The 19,265-nt window shown below is 39.0% G+C and overlaps 2 protein-coding genes across 2 annotated transcripts; one reads left to right on the forward strand and one right to left on the reverse strand.

The window, feature by feature from the left end:
- The first annotated feature begins 715 nt into the window (after window positions 1-715).
- Window positions 716-3,546, forward strand: LOC144654459 (uncharacterized). The gene is made up of 3 exons (XM_078514614.1): window positions 716-957; window positions 2,542-2,682; window positions 3,264-3,546. Exons 1-3 carry the CDS (start codon window positions 760-762, stop codon window positions 3,384-3,386), a joined length of 462 nt encoding a protein of 153 aa, XP_078370740.1. The 5' UTR covers window positions 716-759; the 3' UTR covers window positions 3,387-3,546.
- A 10,840-nt stretch (window positions 3,547-14,386) lies between these two features.
- LOC144654446 (uncharacterized) lies at window positions 14,387-15,910 on the reverse strand. Its single transcript, XM_078514600.1, has 3 exons — window positions 15,636-15,910; window positions 15,014-15,151; window positions 14,387-14,634 (listed from the first exon to the last, which is right to left on the reverse strand). The coding sequence occupies exons 1-3, from the start codon at window positions 15,873-15,875 to the stop codon at window positions 14,509-14,511; spliced, it is 504 nt and encodes a 167-aa protein (XP_078370726.1). The 5' UTR covers window positions 15,876-15,910; the 3' UTR covers window positions 14,387-14,508.
- Window positions 15,911-19,265: the final 3,355 nt, after the last annotated feature.

Below are 19,265 nucleotides of genomic sequence, written 5' to 3' on the forward strand. Positions count from 1 at the left end.
TGTCCGTTATTTTTTTACAGGGTGTTGACGAAATTGTGGAAGAGTCACGCAATATTTATTCATCTTGTCTTACAACTATTAATTAATTATTTTTAAAGGGGAAAAGAGAGGTTTACAACGTTTTTTACAGGTAGCATTTGAAGTTGTAACAGATGAATCAAAACATATCTTGTAAAGGTAAAGTTTTTGAAGTTTTTACTCTCATTTGAGGCTTAACAGATAAATTTCGAGTTTAATTTCTTTTAATCAAGTAAAAATACATAAACTAAAAAATAACAACATAAACTATCACAAAAAAGTTTACCAAACAAATTTTTGTTCAGTATTTTTTGTGCAAAACCCAGCGCAGCTGTGACTTTGCAAGAAAACAACTCTCATAAGTTTAAATATTGCTAGTTTCCCTGACAGGAGAAAGTAAACATGAGAGCTTTTCAAATTAACAACATCAACAAGTTGTTTATTCTGGCCGGTTTCTTTGTTATCCTTTTTATCTTTGCTTTTAAAAGAATTTTATATCATTACAGTTAAGGCTTTTTATCGTGCAAATTTCTCCCATCCCACCCGCGATGACTTTGTTCTCGACCGCAGCCTAATTTCAGTTTTACTGACTTACAAAAGCAAAGCTGTCTAAATACCAATTTGGGACAACCTTTTGTTTTCTGCCAAGCCGCGAAATTAAGTAAGGACATCTCGATTATATATAAGACGCACTCTTTGTCTGAAAATTACAGTGTCAACTGCACACATCTTGAAGCCAAAATGAAGACTTTCGTAGCTCTTCTTCTCCTCAGCGCCTTTGTAGCTTATGTGTCCGCCAATGAGATGGCGTTTCACAATGCCTTGAAGAATTTCTTAGACGAGCGACATGACGAGAAAATGGTTCAAGTTCTGAGAGACAACGGCTTGCCAGAAGATACTCTGGTTGCCAGTGATCACCCAGAGCCACCAGAGTGGGTGGTAAGTCGATTATTAAAAGATTTTATCGTGGTTATTTTGTTTAATAAGCGGTTTCTGGAACGTTGACAAGCTTGAATGTGTTTGATTATTTCACGAAAAATTTGCTAAGTAATTGATTGTTCAAAGAAGTGAGTTCGGTAAAGACTCACAGCCGATCAGAGTCTACCTTTTGTCGCCTTGGCACAACTCAGATCTATTCCTTTCTTTTCTTCGTACTTTGCTAAATTCTACAATGTTACGACTTTAACCTTTAGGACAGAGCATTTTTAGTTTGTGAGAAGTCATTTGTTCGATTTCTTTTTTGTTTTTGTTTTTTTAACTCCATTAAAATAATATATATATTTTTGGGGCGTCTCAGTTCAGAGATATTCAGTTGTTGCTGGCGGATCCAGACCTTCAGATAGAGGGAGGGGGGAAGGGGGCGGGGGCGATCATCCTCACCCTAGAATAAAGGGAGAACCGCTCTCTCGCTCTCTCCCCGGGCCCTTCTCCTAGTTCCGCCACTGGCAGTGATGTTGCATTGGGGGATGTTTAATCGCTGGCGTGCGGAGGTTACTTCGTCCGTGCTAATTGTTTTTAGTGCAGAATGCACTATTGTGATGGTTTGTTGGGGCTGTCGTCCGCTAACCCGCTAGTGCGCTAACGTGTAAACTTTAATAGAATTATTCCTGTGGAGGGGGTTGGAGTGGGAGCACCTGACCATACCCCCCAAGTAAAACTTGAAGCACATCTACGTTACTTTTATATGAGGATCTCCAAGGTATATATTTGTTTCAGTAAAACCTTTGCTCTCCTTGTGGTACTACTCAACGTAATTTACACCAAACGCATGCGCAGATTAGTCTACGTTGTTTTCTGGAACTATCATGAACATCGCTTGTACTGCGTGTTTGCGGTAGGCTGCAGACTTCTTGGCGCCAAGTAAAAACCGCAAATTAATTAAATTAGATTTTGAGACTTTCACAGCGGTTTCGTAATTAGGTATGCAAAAACTTGCACCGGGATTTTCGGCGTGAACACCTGACAACCAGGAAACAAATATCCTAGCTGTACTGCGTTTTAAAAAACCTGTCGAAAATATGTTTTTTGATTAGATTTGTTTCTTTAGTTTTTGAGAATCGTCTTTCGTGCAGTCTAAACCGTAACTTTATTAAATTAAACAAATGTCATCGATGCCGCCGTAAAACAAACAAAAAACAAAAGTTTCATGTTATCGCATTTTCAAGGAAGACAAAAGTATTTTGTTACAAACGAACGAAAGTGTCGTGTTACGGTTGCAAAGATTAGCGTAAGGAACACCTGGGAAAGTAGCCTGTGAACAGTTTTTTCCTAAAGTAAAATAAAGCAAATAAACACGAACATATATAAAACATCATACTTTCAATTGTTCCATATTGCATTCTGCACTTACCAAATCATCGAGATTTTTTTATAGGGTAGTACACAGTTGTTTTGTAGCTGATTTTAAAATCAGTTTTTGTTGCTGTAACGTATAGTCTCATTTTGTCTGCTCAGCGCTATTTTAGTTCGCCATTGTTGCCATAGTTATGTTGACCTGTCTGATGATCATGCTCTTTCCTTCAGAAACCTTGCATCCAAAATGGCGCAGACTGCTGGAACGATGCTGGTCATGATGCCTGTAAAAAGCTGGACTGCATTGACAACTTTTTCAAGTGCCTCATCGAAAACCACCCCACTCCACTCCCTTCACTTTCTCCCTTACATGTAAGCATATTTCGACGTAACGTAACGTAACGAAACGTAACCGGGAATGTCATCAATATCGTAACAAACATCGACCACTGGAAAGTTTAAACTTTGTGAACTGTACAAGTTATATTTGACCAACACAGCAGTCAAACGTTAAAACTGACGTCACTTTCGATTTTCGGGTCTGGTTTTGCACCTCGAACTTTTATAAAAATTTGACTCGAAAGTGTGCAAGACGTTTGTAGGAAATTGTTATAGAAATAGCACGGTGAAAGAAAATTTCAAGCTAGGGAAACTCGGTGGAAAATCAAATTTCCAATCTAAAACACAAGTAATCCAAGGGTACAGTCAGCACAAGGAAAAATAAAATTAAAGCACCACGGAACAGACAAAAACAGCCTAAAAAGCCAAAAAACAAACCAAAAACAAAACCAAAAACCAACAACAAATGAAACAGACAAAAACAGGCACAAGAAACAGATTCAGTAAAATAAAAAGAAAATACTATTTATACTGAAAGGGTCAACCAGTGATCAAAGATGTCCTTTTAAAACATTGAAAGTTACTAGTTATTTCTGTGGTTGTTCCTCTTGCAGAAAGGTTGTGTCGCGCTACTTCATCTGTGCAGGAAACATAGCCCAAGCTGTGCTGGTGAATTGTGCTGCTTCGTTCGCATCCGTAGATGTTTTGAGCTGGAGAAAGGAGGTGACAGCGAGTGAGGTCTCGCCGAGGTGTTACAATGTTTCCATGGCAACAAATAGAAAGATATCGATCAAGATGACGTGCAATCAGGCTCATTTTTTTCTTCATATCATATTTATCGATGTACTTACGCAGGCATTAGTATTGTAATCAATAAAAAGTGAAAGAAAATGACTTTTTGTGAGATTTAAATTGTACCTCCAGTTGCAGGAATTTTTAGGGTGATACTTCAGTTTTGCATTGCGCATCCTTACTGCGCAGATTTTTAAGGGTGATAAGCGCGCGCACATAAACAAAATGGCGGCCTTTTCTATACGGCTTTTGCTCTTAAGCGGGTACGGTGACTTTTGTTTTTAATTACAAAATTTTGGTGTGTAAACTGTATTCTTTGAGTCAGACGATTGAAAAAGTTCATCGGAGGGAAAAAATACAGCTGAATGCGTGCACAAAACTTTTACTCGAGGACGAAATTATGACCTAAAGAAAAAGGAGGACCGTTTGGGTTCGATGTCTTTTGTTCCTTAAGCTCGGTACTTTCTTCCTATCAAGTTTTTGTCTAAGCAGTGAAGTTTTGTACGGGAAGGCTCCGCCCCGAGGTCCAACCCCTTATCCTATTATATACCATTTTGACCAAAAAGGTACCCTTTTTGTATACGTTTTACTGAAAAAAGTTACCCCCTGCATATACCAAAAAGACATGACATATGCTCTAAAGGGGAAGTCTTGTTGCCATTTTTATATAACGTCTAATAAATTTAAATGATACCGCCATAAGGTGCGTCTGTTCGAAATATTTTAATTGAAGGCTTTTTTAAATACTTTAATGAGGGATCCCTTTCTGGCGGAGCCTCCCCGTATAGGCTATTATCTCCCACCCCGCCAGCCGGGTTTCTAATCCGTCTCAATCTTCCTCAATCGTAACCTTTCTTGTTTATTTTTGGTTATAATTAGGTTTTCCTAATTGTTAACTCCCCGTGGGAGCTCGGGCCAGTGTACATGTGTAAGGCAGAGCACCCTAGCCGGTCTCGTTTGCTTCCCTCCCCTACGGGAAAAAAAGTGTTGTCGCCTTGACAACTATCGCCCAATCATAGCGTGAGGCTGCATGTGAAAGACAAGACTAAGTAAACTAAAATTATTAAAAATATCGGTTAAATAGGGTTTAACAGTCATTGACTGAGAAAACCAGGCAATTTTCCAAAAAGTCGAAAGATGGGGGTCGGCCAATTTGCTTCATACTAACACCATATATAGGTTATGTGGACTTATGAATAAATATACTAAACTTGGCACCTCAATTGTTTTTGTATAGGAGATACGAGGTCCACTATTTATCACCCCATCAGGGCCTAGATTTACCAGTAAATTTGACCCACCCAAATTTGAAAACCAGTATAAAATGCAAAATTAAACGAACGGGATTTGTATTTTCTGTGTGGCATAAACAGACATAGAACTACTTGTAAAAATCCAGAATTGTACGAAATAAGCACAGGTAAGTCAGGTTTTGAGCACCTCCTTTTTACATTTTCGAATGAGCCAGATTTTGCCCATTTTCGAGTTCCCGTAGAACACACAACTATAACTGCAGAAATCATTGGATGTCACAGATAAATGCTCTTACCTTCCTTCTATCATAAACAGCCATAATCTTTTTGGGCAATTGAAACAGCAAGATTTTAGAGCACTTCAATGTAGTCCATGTCGGCGATATCGTCTTCAACAACACAGGAAGCAACCAATGTGTTTTAAACCACTCCTCAAGTCCACTTTGAGTTTTTCCGAGGTTAAATGGATAAAATTGACTGAATTCCTTTCGAAATATATCTCAACTCGTCGAGTATTCATTAAACAGTGAAGAAAACGTAGAAAACACGAAAATAACAGAGCGACGCCATTTTGAATTTGACAACTCGCAAGGGAGAAATTAACGCCCGGGCGGAGTATGGGAATTGAATTGAATTGGTAGCCGAGCCTTCTCCTCACAATGTAACCTTGTTTACAGACAACAGCGAAATTTTCACAGAATATCCACTGAAACTTCTTGAGAGTATCAGATGTTTGTTTAGAAATGTCAAGCGATTCCAAAAATTATTTTGGTTTTCTAGTTTACGAAATATCCGAGCTTCGGTATACTATAAAATCGCTATGTTCTCGACACTTAGAAAAATTTTGGCTCAGCCCGGAAGTGAGTAATATTGAAACAGAAAACCTCACACAAATGAATGAATGGGTGAATATATATATTCACTTTAATAACCCAATAAGAATATTCGATGTTTGTTTAGAAATGCAAAGCGATTCTTTAAATTATTTTGGTTTCTAAGTGGACGAATTTTTCGAGCTTGTGCATACCATAAAATCGCTAACAATACACCGCTCATCTTTGTTTCGATGTGCTACACAAGCAAGACGGATCGAAATCCGCCAATCACAGCCCACTAGTATGACCTTCTGAACTTGTGGGCTCATTTCCGGCCGGTGTTGATTTCATGCAAATGAGCCCACAAGTTCAGAAGGTCATACTAGTGGGCTGTGATTGGCGGATTTCAATCCGTCTTGTTTGTGTAGCACATCGAAATAAAGATGAGCGGGTGTATTGTTAACGAGGGTAGGGCGGGTGATTGTTTCAAAAGGTGTATCACAGGGGGGGGGGGGGGGTTAGAGGGGCTAGCATTGGGCTGAATTAGCGTTTGCTATTTACAAAGGGGGTAGCTTGTTTATTTAGTGTTATACTATGACAGCAATTAAAAAATATATTTCAATAAATATCACTTAAAAAATTAAATTACGAACGAGTTTTGAATGCAGTATATTTTGTCATTTTGTTTTTGTTTTGTTTTTGTTTTCAGTCTATCCGTCTGCTCTGCAGATTCTCCAGTACATTCTGTACAAATTATATTTTTTTACAACTACTTCTTTTATATTGTTACAGCCAGTAAAATAAAAATATATATATTTTTTATTATATCAACGCGTCATATATACAGGCACCAGGTTTTGGCAAAATTATCTTCATGGCCGGCTTGAAGTATAATGTACGACGGAAAATGAGTTGTTCATTCTCGACTGAAAACATTGTATGCGGTCCAACACCATATGCTCCACATGAGCTTCATGTCATTCCTTTACAAGCATGTAGGAAGGATTTAACCGAGTATCTAACTAAATTGGGTGTCAGTGGAAGCCGTGGCGTTTTTACACAGATTACAGAGTATGAAGTTATTCTCAATCGCGCCAGATTACATTCCCTGTAATGCCAAGAAACAGTGTTTGAGCCAGCCAGCGAAAGAACACTATATAGGATCATCGAAGTGTGTGCCGCGTCAACGCAGAAGTCGCTACAGGGATTAGATTATTTCTCAACGGAAGGGGCGCAAGCATTCGAAATTCTCCCAAGTGTAGTTACCACACTTGAAGAAGATGGTGGGGGAAAAGACGAAGGTTATCTTGAAAGAAGCCAAGCGCTACCTCAAAACCGACTTTAAGGGCTACGTCGGACCCGATGAAAGATGTGCAGACCACTGCACTAGGTACAGCCTTAGCGACCCTCAAAATGACGTCTTCGCTCATCAATGTGATCACACTCATGATACATCTTGTATCTCATGTTGTCAACTGGATGACGTTTTATCCGATATTACGTACATGCTCAATTCTCAAAACCCGACTCATACCGACCAGGCCCATAACCAGGATTTTGCATTGGGGGGTGGGGGGGTACGTATGAGTGCCTCCGGCGCAACATTTTGAGCGACGCAGGCGCCATTCTCGTCCCCATAGCCCTTTCGTTTCTCTTAGCCGGCTGAGCCTTGGCACGAGGAAACGAAGGGCTCTGGGGACGCAGGATTTCCAGTCCTAGATTCTAGGACTTCCGGTCTTCATGTATGCAGTCATGACGTTTTAAAAGAATGTATGAGAGAGTCGTTACGTTTTCGACTTCCGTTTAGGGAATTCTTTGTTCCAAACAGCCAATCAAAAAAATCGAATTAATTCAAAAATCCTATGTCCCCAGAGCCCTCCGTTTTCTCGTGCCAAGCCGGCTAAGAGAAACGAAAGGGCTATGGGGACGAGAATGCGCAGGCGCGTTAACGTAGGGGGGTCTGGGGGTATCCTCCCTCAGGAAATTTTGAAAAAATAGGTTATCTGAGAAAGCATTTCGTGCGTTTGAAGACAGTTTGTTAGGATAAAAGGCAAGTAAAAGTGAAGGTAACAACGACAATAATTAATTCTGGTACATTTTTAAATTCAAATCATATTTTTCTAAACAGAACCTTGAAAACGTAATTTACAATTTATTTAGCTAACAATGACGGCAGTACACAGAAGAAAGACAGGAAAAAGATAGGTTTCTTCATTTCAGTGTCAAATGGTACTTACATATATCAGCCAGAGTCGGTTTGCTGATTTTTTCCCTTTTCTTATTTTAATATTTTTCTTCCAAGGTTCGTTGGGGGGGGGGGGGGTGGACGCACCCATCGCACCCCCCTCCCTACGGGCCTGCCAACCTCCAGCAAAGTCAAGTCAATGAAAGCGTTCTCATAACGATGGACTGGGCGATGAAATATTTACCCCAGCGGTATAGAGAACAAATGAGTGACTTTTACGGAAAACGAGGAAAGAGCTGGCGTGTTGCTTGTGTTATACTTAAGTCTGGTGAGAACGAATACAGCGTGGAAACAGTTGTGCACATATTTGACAACTGCACACAGGATTGGTTTTCCGTGGCATCCATTCTAGAGCGCTTTCTTGCTTCAGTCAAACAAGAGCACTCTGATGTAGAGACGGCTTATCTAAAATCTGACAATGCTAGATGTTACCATAACGCCTCGCTGATTCTTTCGCTGAAGTCCATTGGAGAGAAGACAGGCATTAGCATTCGAAGGTATGACTTCTCAGATCCACAGTCAGGGAAGGACGTATGTGATAGTAATATCGCCCCAATGAAAGGTCACATGCAAAGATGGGTAAACGAAAAGCACGATATTGTCACAGCAGCTGACATGAAAGAGGCTTTGGAATCGTACGGTGGTGTACGTGGGTGTAGGAACGCAGTTGCTGAAATGGATTTAGCAAAGGCGGCTGAAACGATGGAATGGAAAGGAATTAGCGCTCTGTTCAGTTTTGAGTTTCTTGTCTCCGGGATAAGGGCTTGGAAAGCTTATGCTGTGGGGGAAGGTCAGATGTTTCTATACGATTAATTGAGTCTATCCCTCGAAGGTCCGACAGATCTCTGTATCGTCATGCCGCTTACATCTCTTACTCCATTGTCAAAGCCAGGACTTCTGGTTAAAAAAGCAGTCTTCTAACAGTTTCCAAGACATTTTTGTGTGCGAAGAGGATATTGGGCGGCATATAAGGGTAACTGAGAGGGAGACTGTTTACGACTTGGCACGGAAAGAGTGGGCAGAAAAGGTCACAGGAATACAGTCGCCAGAAAAGCAGCGCACCTACGAGCAAGTACACACGTACACCACTCCAGGGTTCGGCTTTGAAAGCCCAACGAAAGGGTCAGAGAGCAACCGAAAGCGTTAAGACGTTTCTAGTGGAAAAGTTCAATAGAGAGGTCGAAACAGGTAATAAGTTCACTCCTAGGTATGTCTAGTTAGCAATTAGCAGTAATGAGTGATCTTTGCGGTGATCTTGAGTAGTTGAAGCGATTACTCCATTCCGGGCTTAAGGTGGCTCCATAGGGTTTTGAGATATTACGGCGCGCGCAAAAGTGATACCCATCAAGAGATCATTTTCGCGTTATTTTTTAAACTAGTTAAATAAAAGCTGCCGAAATATTAAAAACAAGGACTAAAATATGTTGTACATTAATCTTCTTTAAAATAACGGCCTTTGCTTTTAAGCTACATCCACCCAAAAAGTCCTATTTTTTGGTGTTTTCGTGGCTTTGATCTTAATTTTCTTTAATTTTCTTCGGTAAAAAGTTTTTAAAATCTCCCAATGGATTGAATCTGATGACAAGTATCTTTTAAAATCAAAAAAAGTAGGGGTTGTCAAGGTCGTTTTTTCGTTTTTGGTTATTTTGTGTTTTTTTGACCAAGCAAAAAAACTGGCTTACAAATTTTTTTTTAAAAAAAATCGGCAAAATGGGCAGTTTAAAAGGTATCACAGCTCCGCCAAATTTTAAGGATTTTCACCGAAGGAAACTCTAGTAAATCCATGCGTGATCTTTCGAATTTGTGTACGAGTTGATGTTTACAGTCTTTGCGTTCCCCGTTGTTGTCGTTTTTGTATGAATATTTGTTAACACAAAGGTTAGTTAGAGACATACCTTAATCCTTTATGTAGCAAAATCTCTGAAATTCTACTCGAAATATCTCACAATCGCGGAGACTATTCGCATAGTGTTGGTGATCCTTGCTTTCGATCGTACGAACTTTACAAAATAAAGCGATCAGAAGCACCGCGGTCGTTGTAAACACCTCTTTGTAGTGTTGTAAACTCTTTTATCTGCTCAACACAGGAAGACATTTCATTGGCAGGAAGCAAGTCTCGCGTTTTGTCGCCAAAAATTTCACGCTCGCATGAAGCCGCCATGTTTGTTTTGATTTGCCAGCATTTAAAGCTCGCGCCATTTTCGTACCCATTCTTCGCGCGGTCAAGAAACCCTATGGAGCCACCTTAAAAGAAGATATGAACCATGACTTTTAGAGTAGTTCAAATCGCCTCGCATATTTCTAGTAAAGGGGCAGTTTTCATTAACCATGAAATAACCGAAGCTGTTATCCATATTATTTTGATTTTATTACCCGCAAAATTATGTTGTTATACCTTGCCTACTAATTTAAAAATTTATCTCTAATGCCTAAAATAATTTGGTGAGTTATTCCTTATTCCTAAACCCCCTAATTATTCTGGTTTTCCTTTCTTTTCAACACTATTTTAAAGTTTATATTCAAGTGAAAGAAAGGTCAATTGCTCTTTCACTTTTTGTCAGCTGCTCACAGTGAATGGGAAAAAAGAAACACACAAATTAACTAAAGGCCGACGACACTTTTTTTTTCAATACTACAATACTACATCTTCTTTTTATCACACTGTAAATGACTGTAGTGCGAGGCAAAACAGTTAACTGTACTGAGTTTGAACTATGTCATTATGATATGTTTTATTTGATATAGGGAACAAAGAAAATCCAACAAAGGTGGCAAAAGAAATGAGAATCGCAAGGGACGGTGATGCTAAACTTATCTTTGCTCCAGAAGAATGGCGAACTGCCAAACAAATAAGCAGTTCTTTCTCAAGACTGGCAGCAGCGCAGCGTCAGAAAAAAGCACCCACGTGCACCGCGCTAATTGAAGAAGCTGAAAATATCGATGAGAGTTATCTTGAAGCCTGGGAGGCAGAGAAACATCTGCAGGAATTGCAGACAGCAGTGTATGAAGAGGTCGACCTGCGACATCCAATCGAATATAAAGGCCAGGATAAACGTGGCATGTTAAAGTCAAAGTTTAACATTGCACAGCTAAAATAACTTTGCGACCTCTATGGAATAAAGATTGATGGGTCCATTGCTCGAAAGGACTCCTATTTGAGACCAATCGAACATCTCGTAAAAACCTGCAGTTGTTCCAAAGATTGACTTCTCAAAAGTTACAGATCAGAAAAATAAAATGGACGGTCGAAGACCACGTTCTTCGAGTGCATGCGTTTAAAATCAACAACATGAAAAAATGAAACTGGAGCAGAACGGCAGTTTTTTTTTATCGTGTGCATAAGAGATAAAGCAGTCAAAACAATTTTATTAAAAGTAGTGATTTAGTAGTAGTACTTTTCTTCCATTACTTTATTTTTATGCGATTTACTCATAAACAGATTAGCTGACGGTGGAACAGCAATTAAACAATTAAAAAAAAAAATAAACGAATTTTATTTATACTGAACGGACTGTCCCAACCTTATGGGATATATATATATATATATATACCATATCAATTGCTTGATTAAGCGCACGTTTTGACTGTAATTTTATTTAAGCTTCAGCCAGTCAAAGTCAAAGTCTAATTGTAAAATTTTGCGTAAAAACATAGCATAACTGACGCTTGCCCAAACTTCATGCATGACCATTTTCTCTGACTGCATTCAACGGGAAGATCGGTCAAGGTTGTCGCTTATTTAAATACCTTATTCTTACTAATTTTCGCGAGTACTAATTTTCGCGATTTTAAAATAATCGCCAAATTTAGTACGCGCGAAAAAACATTGCGCGAAATTTAAACACGCGAAAATTAATACCATATTTTATATCAAAACAATAAAAGTTTTAAACGTTTGGAACTGCTACTATCTACCTTTAAAAATATCTTTCCGTCTTGTTTTTGACTAGCAACCTTCCTCTGATTACTGTTTCGAGCTTGTAAATTAGTTCAAAACCTCTTTGGTACAGTCACTGAATTCGAAGTTTCCGTTTGCAAGCTTCTTGTAGATACAGTAAGCACGACCTGTGTATATTTTAGGTGGTTCCTGATTCTTTGACGGCATGACTGATTCATAAAACACTGAGAAAGTCGCGAAATTTAATACACTTTTCCTCTAACTCTACTTGCAATCGCGAAAATAAATACTCGCGAAATTCAGCTCTCGGGTAGGAGCAATTAACTGCACGAAAAACAATCTTATAGGGAGGAATTACGGTAATAAGCTTTGTTTGTTCTTCAGTTTTTTACGGCCGGTGTTATTGTGTATGCAACTGTTGTTATTGCAAGCATTATCGTAAGGTGGTAAAACGTAAAATAATAAAAAATTGCATTTTTCTATTGTATTGTATTGCGAAACGCTTGTTGGAGGTATTTACAATAAAAATGTCACCCACCCTACCCTCCTTGGGAAAAGCTGGATTCCAGGCCCTTGCGAGTTGTCAAATTCAAAATGGCGTCGCTCTGTTATTTTCGTGTTTTCTACGTTTTCTTCACTGTTTAATGAATACTCGACGAGTTGAGATATATTTCGAAAGGAATTCAGTCAATTTTATCCATTTAACCTCGGAAAAACTCAAAGTGGACTTGAGGAGTGGTTTAAAACACATTGGTTGCTTCCTGTGTTGTTGAAGACGATATCGCCGACATGGACTACATTGAAGTGCTCTAAAATCTTGCTGTTTCAATTGCCCAAAAATATTATGGCTGTTTATGATAGAGGCAAGGTAAGAGCATTTAACTGTGACATCTAATGATTTCTGCAGTTATAGTTGTGTGTTCTAAGGGAACTCGAAAATGGGCAAAATCTGGCTCATTCGAAAATATAAAAAGGAGGTGTTCAAAACCTGGACAGTGTAGACTTACCTGTGCTTATTTCGTACATTTCTGGATTTTAACAAATAGTTCTATGTCTGTTTATACCACACAGAAAATACAAATCCCGTTCGTTTAATTTTGCATTTTATACTGGTTTTCAAATTTGGGTCAAATTTACTGGTAAATCTAGGCCCTGATGGGTTGATAAATAGTGGACCTCGTATCTCCTATACAAAAAACGATTGAGGAGCCAAGTTTAGTACATTTATTTATAAGTCCACCTAAGCTATCTATGGTGTTAGTATGAAGCAAATTGGCCGACCCCCATCTTTGACTCCCTGCCCGGATTTCTCAGTCAGTGACACTTAAATGCTTTAGAACAGTCGAGAAACATCATGAACTTTACTAGCTGTTCTTTATATTTTCTTTCGATATGAATTTTGCTATAACGTTTCATGCAAATCGTTTTAATTTTGACGCCGCCATTTTGACCGACTTCTCAAAGCGTGAGCCTGGTTGCCCTGCGGCAAAACAAGTACTCAAGATATGTTCCAATTCAATGAACGCATACAATTTTAATATCGAGTACTGGTCGTCGTGGGTTGGTTGGGGGGGGGATGCTTTCAAATTTTGTCATGCCGTTGGGGGGGGGGGCTCTGAAAATTTGATGAAAACATGAAGGGGGGGTTGAGTTTTTTTCAGGTAAATGACGCTACATCTTAATATCCCCCCCCCCCCCCGCTTTCCATATGAAATGAGCTTTCCGTTAATCACGCGTTCATTCAAAACAAGGTCAAAGCCCAAACAACGTACATGTTTCTCAATGTTTTAAAAGTTTTTAGCCAAAAAATCTGGCTAAACAGTCCAAGAATTGTCTAAAAAAATGTGTCTGGATTTTACCTCTTCCAGAGATGTTCTTCTGCTTCTAATGCTTTGCTTGGGCGCTCTCGACTCGACGGCCAGCAAAGTGAAGCTGTCTCGCTTTTCATTTCAACACTTCCTTGGACAAAACAATTCTCTGACGTATACAATAGAAAGCCTATAAATTCTGTTCTCTAAGTACAGTGTCTTTCAAGCAATGTAGTCATTATTTTGAGGCTATCTGGTCCATAATTTTCTTCAATGTGTTTGTTTTTTAATTCGGCGAATTCGGCGTAAATAAATTCGCTCAAGCAAAGCGTGAAGCTTAGTCGGCTCGTAGTTTCGATTTCGTCTGCAATTTCCTTCTTAAGAAACCGGTTATTCCAAAACGAGAACCAAACACCAGTGGTTTTCAGTGCTATGGTGTTAAGAGCTGTCTTTTGATCCTCTACTGTGCTTAAAACGCCAGCCATTTTTTTTTACTCGCATCTCGAAGCAGATCCAAATTTCGCGCCATTCAGATCGCGTGAAAGCATTTGATTATACGGCCTTTTGTAGATGCCTTTGTTTATTAACTACTCAGAATGCTCTGTTTGGTTCTCTTTTTTGCTCGAATTTCCTTTCTTCTGCACTATATTAACTCATTTCTGCACCGAATTTACTAAAAAAAAAACACCCAAAGAATTGCAATATTTGAGCTCCCCGGCTGTTCTCATTAACGCGTATCTGCTACCATATTTGTGGTCAATGGTATGTGAGCTCACTAATAAAAACTCAGGAATTGCAATATACCGTTGCTAGGTTTTAATAATACGATATGTTACCTTGCTTTAATCCTCCCTTCCAAACCCCCATCCCCTCCCCGGCGGGGTACGTTTCTCTCATATGTAAGAAAAATAAACGCAAAGCACAGGTTTATAACAATCAGGCTCTTTAATGTTACATTGTTTGCTCATGACAACTTGATATCGATATAAAACTACTGCTTAAATGCAGGCTTTATTCCGTTTCAATTTCGGCTTCAGGGATAAGTAAGTTATTCCGCGTCTTTGGCATCTCCAAGTCGCTTGGCACATTCTCCAAATCTCACGAAACAGCACAGCTTCTCTTCACATGTCTCGCTAGCCAACAAGCAACAAGGGATGATCGGGAGGCATTTTTTCTAAAACGAGGCACAAGAAATAAAAATGAATGAATTAGAACATTCACGTGGCTTTACATCTTGTTTATTAATATTTTCATCAAAGAAGAAAAACTGGTTACAAAAATCGTCGGCAATGTTGGTGTCCCGCTATTGTGCAGCAATAAGGGGATGAGTGAAAAAAAATTAGTCGGTCTGTCGGTCGGTCGGTCGGTCGGTCGGTCGGTCGGTTGGTTGGTCGGTCGGTCGGTCGACAAGTCGGTCAGTAAGTCAGTCAGTGGGTAGGTCAGTAAGATAATAAAACGAAAACAGCTATTTGACTTTACAAGGAATGAAGCAAACTATTTGTAAAGGTGACACCAGCTGCTAAGAATAATACACAGTGTACAACAGCACTCACCATGTTATCGGGTAGATGATGTAGACGGACACCAGCACACTTAAGGCACTCGCCAGTTCCCTTGATGCACTTCAAATGTCCACAAGCATCCTCTCCTGCATTCTTGTGGCAGAAAACCGCCCCACCTATGCAAAATTTCTGTTGAGAAATTCATAAAATAAATATTTACAATTTCGTTTCTTCACAATTTTTTTTTCAAAGTACAGATTCGACCCCAGCTTTTGGTTTCAGTTAAGCTTGTACATTTTAAAGCCCCTGCAATCGCTATCATATGATACAAAAGTTACTTTTCCGCTTTGGCGAAAAAGGAGCAAAAAAAATAGTGAATTACGAAATATGTAGGGTGGTAGCAAGAAAATTTAAATTCTTGCAAATCAAAAGGATTCCAGCTAACAAATTGATGTTTCCGTTAATTATCAGGTTACCAGTCTGTTTTTTCAAAGTAAAAAAGTCTAATTTAGTTAATGTTCTACTTTTTCCAGAAAAGTTCCTTCGAGGTTACTTTCCTTGCAAGGGAAACGCTCAAAAGTAGTTTTTTCAAAGCTAAATTTCAGGAAAATATGTGAGAACCGATTTCGATTTTCGGTATCATTTTCCCTTGCTCATTTATCCGAGTACTTACGACTTGTGGTGGAATTTCAATAGGAAAACCGCTTGGGCGAAAACTTGGTCGGAAGCTTGGTCGGAAGCTTGGTCGGCCACTTGGGAAGTCGCTTAATTTGACAATACCGCGAACCTTCCTCGCCATTTCTTGATCTTCCATCTCGAGATAATGCAAGATGGCTTGGGGATGATATTCCATCTCCGCTCGGGCATACACGGCCACTGCCGCGAGAAACAGCAAAGCTATCATTGCTTTCATGTTGACGCGTCTAATCTGTGCTCTGGAAAACACGATGTGAAAAGGGATATGCGTTTCTGTTTATATAGAACATGGGTTGCGCTGAGGTGCGTGTTGCGCACCTCTACCGGACAATAGCGCTCTAGATGTGTTTAAACAGCTTTCAAAGCACTTCACCCCACTTTGTGCCTGTTTATTTAGCAACCGAAAATAACTTAGACTCTTTTTTTTTATTTAAAAACATTAAGTCAACATGTTATCACCACCAAACTTAATCTTTTGTCCTCGCCCGTTTTCCTAACAAAGCTTTGTAAGAATATTGTTTTGTAGCTAGTGTAATTAACGTTTCCAGACAAATTAAAAATAACGTTTTTTATGAAGCCACATGCACCTAGGAAAGAAAAATAAAAAATTTTCTTACCCAGTTTTACAAAAAAGATGACTAAATTGATCCTCATTAAAGACTCGCATTTGTCGCATTTGGCGTCGATGAATTTACCTTTTAGATAGACTTTAACTTATTCAGTTAGCGTAGAGGCTTTATCTTGTTGTTGGAAAACCGTCTGTGTTGAGATGGAACGGAGTTTTATTGCGCCGTGGGTTAGTAGTACATGTAGTAGGCCTAGGGTTGCAGCCGGCTTGCTCTGGCTGTATACTAGGGCCAATTCTTGAGTGGCAGGACTGGTTGCAGTTACTGCAAGTGGAGACTGCGTCAGTCTCTGTCAGAACTGTAGGGGATTTATCTACTGGATTATAAATTTCAAAAACCAGGAAACTACCTTATTGTTACTTATATTCGCGGGAACTTAAGTTCACGAAAATCAAAGAGGCTAATTTCGCGAGACTTACGCGGTTTGGCAGAAGAATCGTGTTGCAAGGAACTAAATTTCGCGCACAGTTTCCAAACGCTGAACTTAACCGCATTAACAGACAGGGTAGTTTAAAAAAAAAAAACAACGCTATATATTTTAATTTTATACAGAGATATTTACAATCATATTAAATAACGCTATAAAAGACAGAATTGATAACAGGTTGGCATGTTCGTTTGCGACAAAGCGCAACAAAATACTTCCATATGTCTTCAAGGACTCCGTGGGGAAATATTTGGGGAAAGATCTAGCAAGCATGAACACAGTATATTTCGCGTCGTTAATTTTCGCGAGAAAATCGCGAAAATGAACTCCCGCGAAAATAAATAACAATACGGTATATTACATTAAAAACGTTGGCATCAAACACTGAAGCAAGCTCGTAAAACGTTTTAGTAAGGGTGTGTTTCATTAAGTTTGCTCTTTTGAAGCCTTCGCGTAGATACTCTTGTACACGAAAGTGTACAGACTGGAGAGCAAAAAGTGTTCTTTAAAAAAAATTAACCACAAAAAGAGTTCAATTATCCTTCGTTTGGAGTATCTTGAATCCTGCATCGGTTCATCAGTTTTACCAGACATTGTCCATCACTTTGACGAAGGGCTAACGCACGATGCGTCTGCAGCTTTCCAAATTTGCTGCAGCGGTTAATCTACTTTTATTTTCTTCAAGGTGATAATCATTCACCATGGGCCACACTTTTAACTGTTTTCGGCATACGCTGGTCGTTAAACGCCTGTCATAATTTAAAATACTGTTTATTTGAAAGCGGGAAATATCTGGTATTTTTTTTAAAGGAATTCGTCTAGGAGGGCGCGTCTTAAAAGAGTTACTAGTTTTTTCCCTAGTTAAAACAACGAGTCGTTCGGAATCCATTGTAAACTTCCTCAAACTTAACCATCTTTGTTTATTTTCGGTTATTCACAAAAAAGCCTATAATTACGTAATATAGTCTGACGGTGGATAAAGAGGATGAACAGAAACTACCAAATCTAAACAGCTTTGATCTTGACTACAACTGAGTTAAGCGTAACAGGCACCAGATGAGTGGTGGGGGGAGGGGGGAGGGAGGTTCTCTTCGTGTCATGTAAGTTCCTAAGTATGTGCAGCTCAAAATTTTACTGATGATAAATAAATTATTTTCGCTTACGTCCCCTTTTTGAAATATCTTATTCAAGGGAAAAGCAAAAGTACATGGTACTTCCTAATAATCAGAGAAAGATATTTTTATTATTTTCACCTATTTTTAGATGCTCAGAAATTGGAGTAGATGTGCAATCCAAAGATATAAAATTTCGGGCCAACTTCCACTCAGTTAAACTGAGCTGGTATTTACCCGGGAATATGCGCGGTGCACGTCTAGTGTATTCTGTCTGTCGACATTCAAACAAGTATTTACTTTACATTTCTTTGTTAAATAGGCGTAATTTAAACTTGCTGAGAACAAAGGAGAAGGACAAGTTACAATTAGCTAATGTATTGATTTATACTGGAGACGGATCATCCGTCTGAGAAGAACTTGGGCAGACAACGCTAGTTCGTCTGATAATTCGTCTGTGCATAAATTTATACGGGCAAACAGCGGGATCATTTGTCCAGACGAATTATACAACAAGTATTTACTTTAATTTATATTTCTTTGTTAAGTACTCGCAATTATTTAAGCTTGCTGATAGCCACCCCTCACTTTATGTCTTGCAACTGGTTAAAAACTCAATTTTCTACTCGTTGGCGGAGTTTAGTTATATTAAGGGAAACAAAACACCAAGTTACATGTAAACAGGGTAGCAAAGAATCCCTTTTAAAATGAACAACGGCTCGGATTTGCCCCCCGGTAAAACATCAAAGCTGTCCAAATTTTTAATTTTGCCTTTGAGTAAATATTGTATCCTGTTAGAAATGTTTCTTTTTACTAATTTTCAGATTTATGTTAAATTAAGCTGAAGTATAAGGTTGCAATTATTACTGAGGGCCAGCTTCGAAGAAAGAATAACATTAATATATCTGAGGAAATAGCTGAGCTAGTCGCACGCCAAGCGAGAGGCATGCACCAAGAGTTTGCACTGCAAGGCAACTTCAACGTAACTGCTTCTCTACTCTGCTTTGCTTTGCTTTGCTTTGTTTTGTTTTTTTGTTTTGTTTTTTTAAGTAACAATGATCAAGCTTTTATGCTAACTGAAGGAACCCTAGAGACTCTAGCCAAGAGAAAATTAGGTGGCTCAAAAACAAAGTTTCTAGGACAAACAAAAGAGGCGTCCAAGAATGAAGTGCAGCATATATGTAAGCTAACCTTGGCTTGCCAAAGCGACCTTGATCATAAAACATTATACTGCTAAATATTTGCCTTTTCAACAAACATTTTCCAGCAACACGTGCAGTTACAGGGCGATAATTACGTCTTGCTAGCGAAATCTTTTTTTTTGTCAACTTAAACAAACCAGTATTTACACTAAAATGCTTTGGGTTAGCCGCCATGTGCAAGCACTTTTAGCTAGGCTAGCTCAGACAGAAAAGGCTAGCGGGCGACTCGAGCTCCTTTAC

The sequence above is a fragment of the Oculina patagonica genome, chromosome 5 (genome assembly GCF_052425735.1).
Source record: "Oculina patagonica isolate OP01 chromosome 5, crgOcupat, whole genome shotgun sequence".
In the NCBI taxonomy this organism is placed as follows: domain Eukaryota; kingdom Metazoa; phylum Cnidaria; class Anthozoa; order Scleractinia; family Oculinidae; genus Oculina; species Oculina patagonica.

What these genes read in the sequence shown, in the direction of transcription:
- LOC144654459 (XM_078514614.1), top strand. Translation starts at nt 760, where the DNA reads ATGAAGACTTTCGTAGCTCTTCTTCTCCTCAGCGCCTTTGTAGCTTAT. An exon ending in CAGAGCCACCAGAGTGGGTG is followed by an intron (nt 958 to 2,541) that starts GTAAGTCGATTA and finishes TCTTTCCTTCAG; the next exon opens with AAACCTTGCATCCAAAATGG. An exon ending in CTTCACTTTCTCCCTTACAT is followed by an intron (nt 2,683 to 3,263) that starts GTAAGCATATTT and finishes TTCCTCTTGCAG; the next exon opens with AAAGGTTGTGTCGCGCTACT.
- LOC144654446 (XM_078514600.1), bottom strand. Translation starts at nt 15,875, where the DNA reads ATGAAAGCAATGATAGCTTTGCTGTTTCTCGCGGCAGTGGCCGTGTAT. An exon ending in TTGAAATTCCACCACAAGTC is followed by an intron (nt 15,152 to 15,635) that starts GTAAGTACTCGG and finishes ATTTCTCAACAG; the next exon opens with AAATTTTGCATAGGTGGGGC. An exon ending in ATCATCTACCCGATAACATG is followed by an intron (nt 14,635 to 15,013) that starts GTGAGTGCTGTT and finishes GCCTCGTTTTAG; the next exon opens with AAAAAATGCCTCCCGATCAT.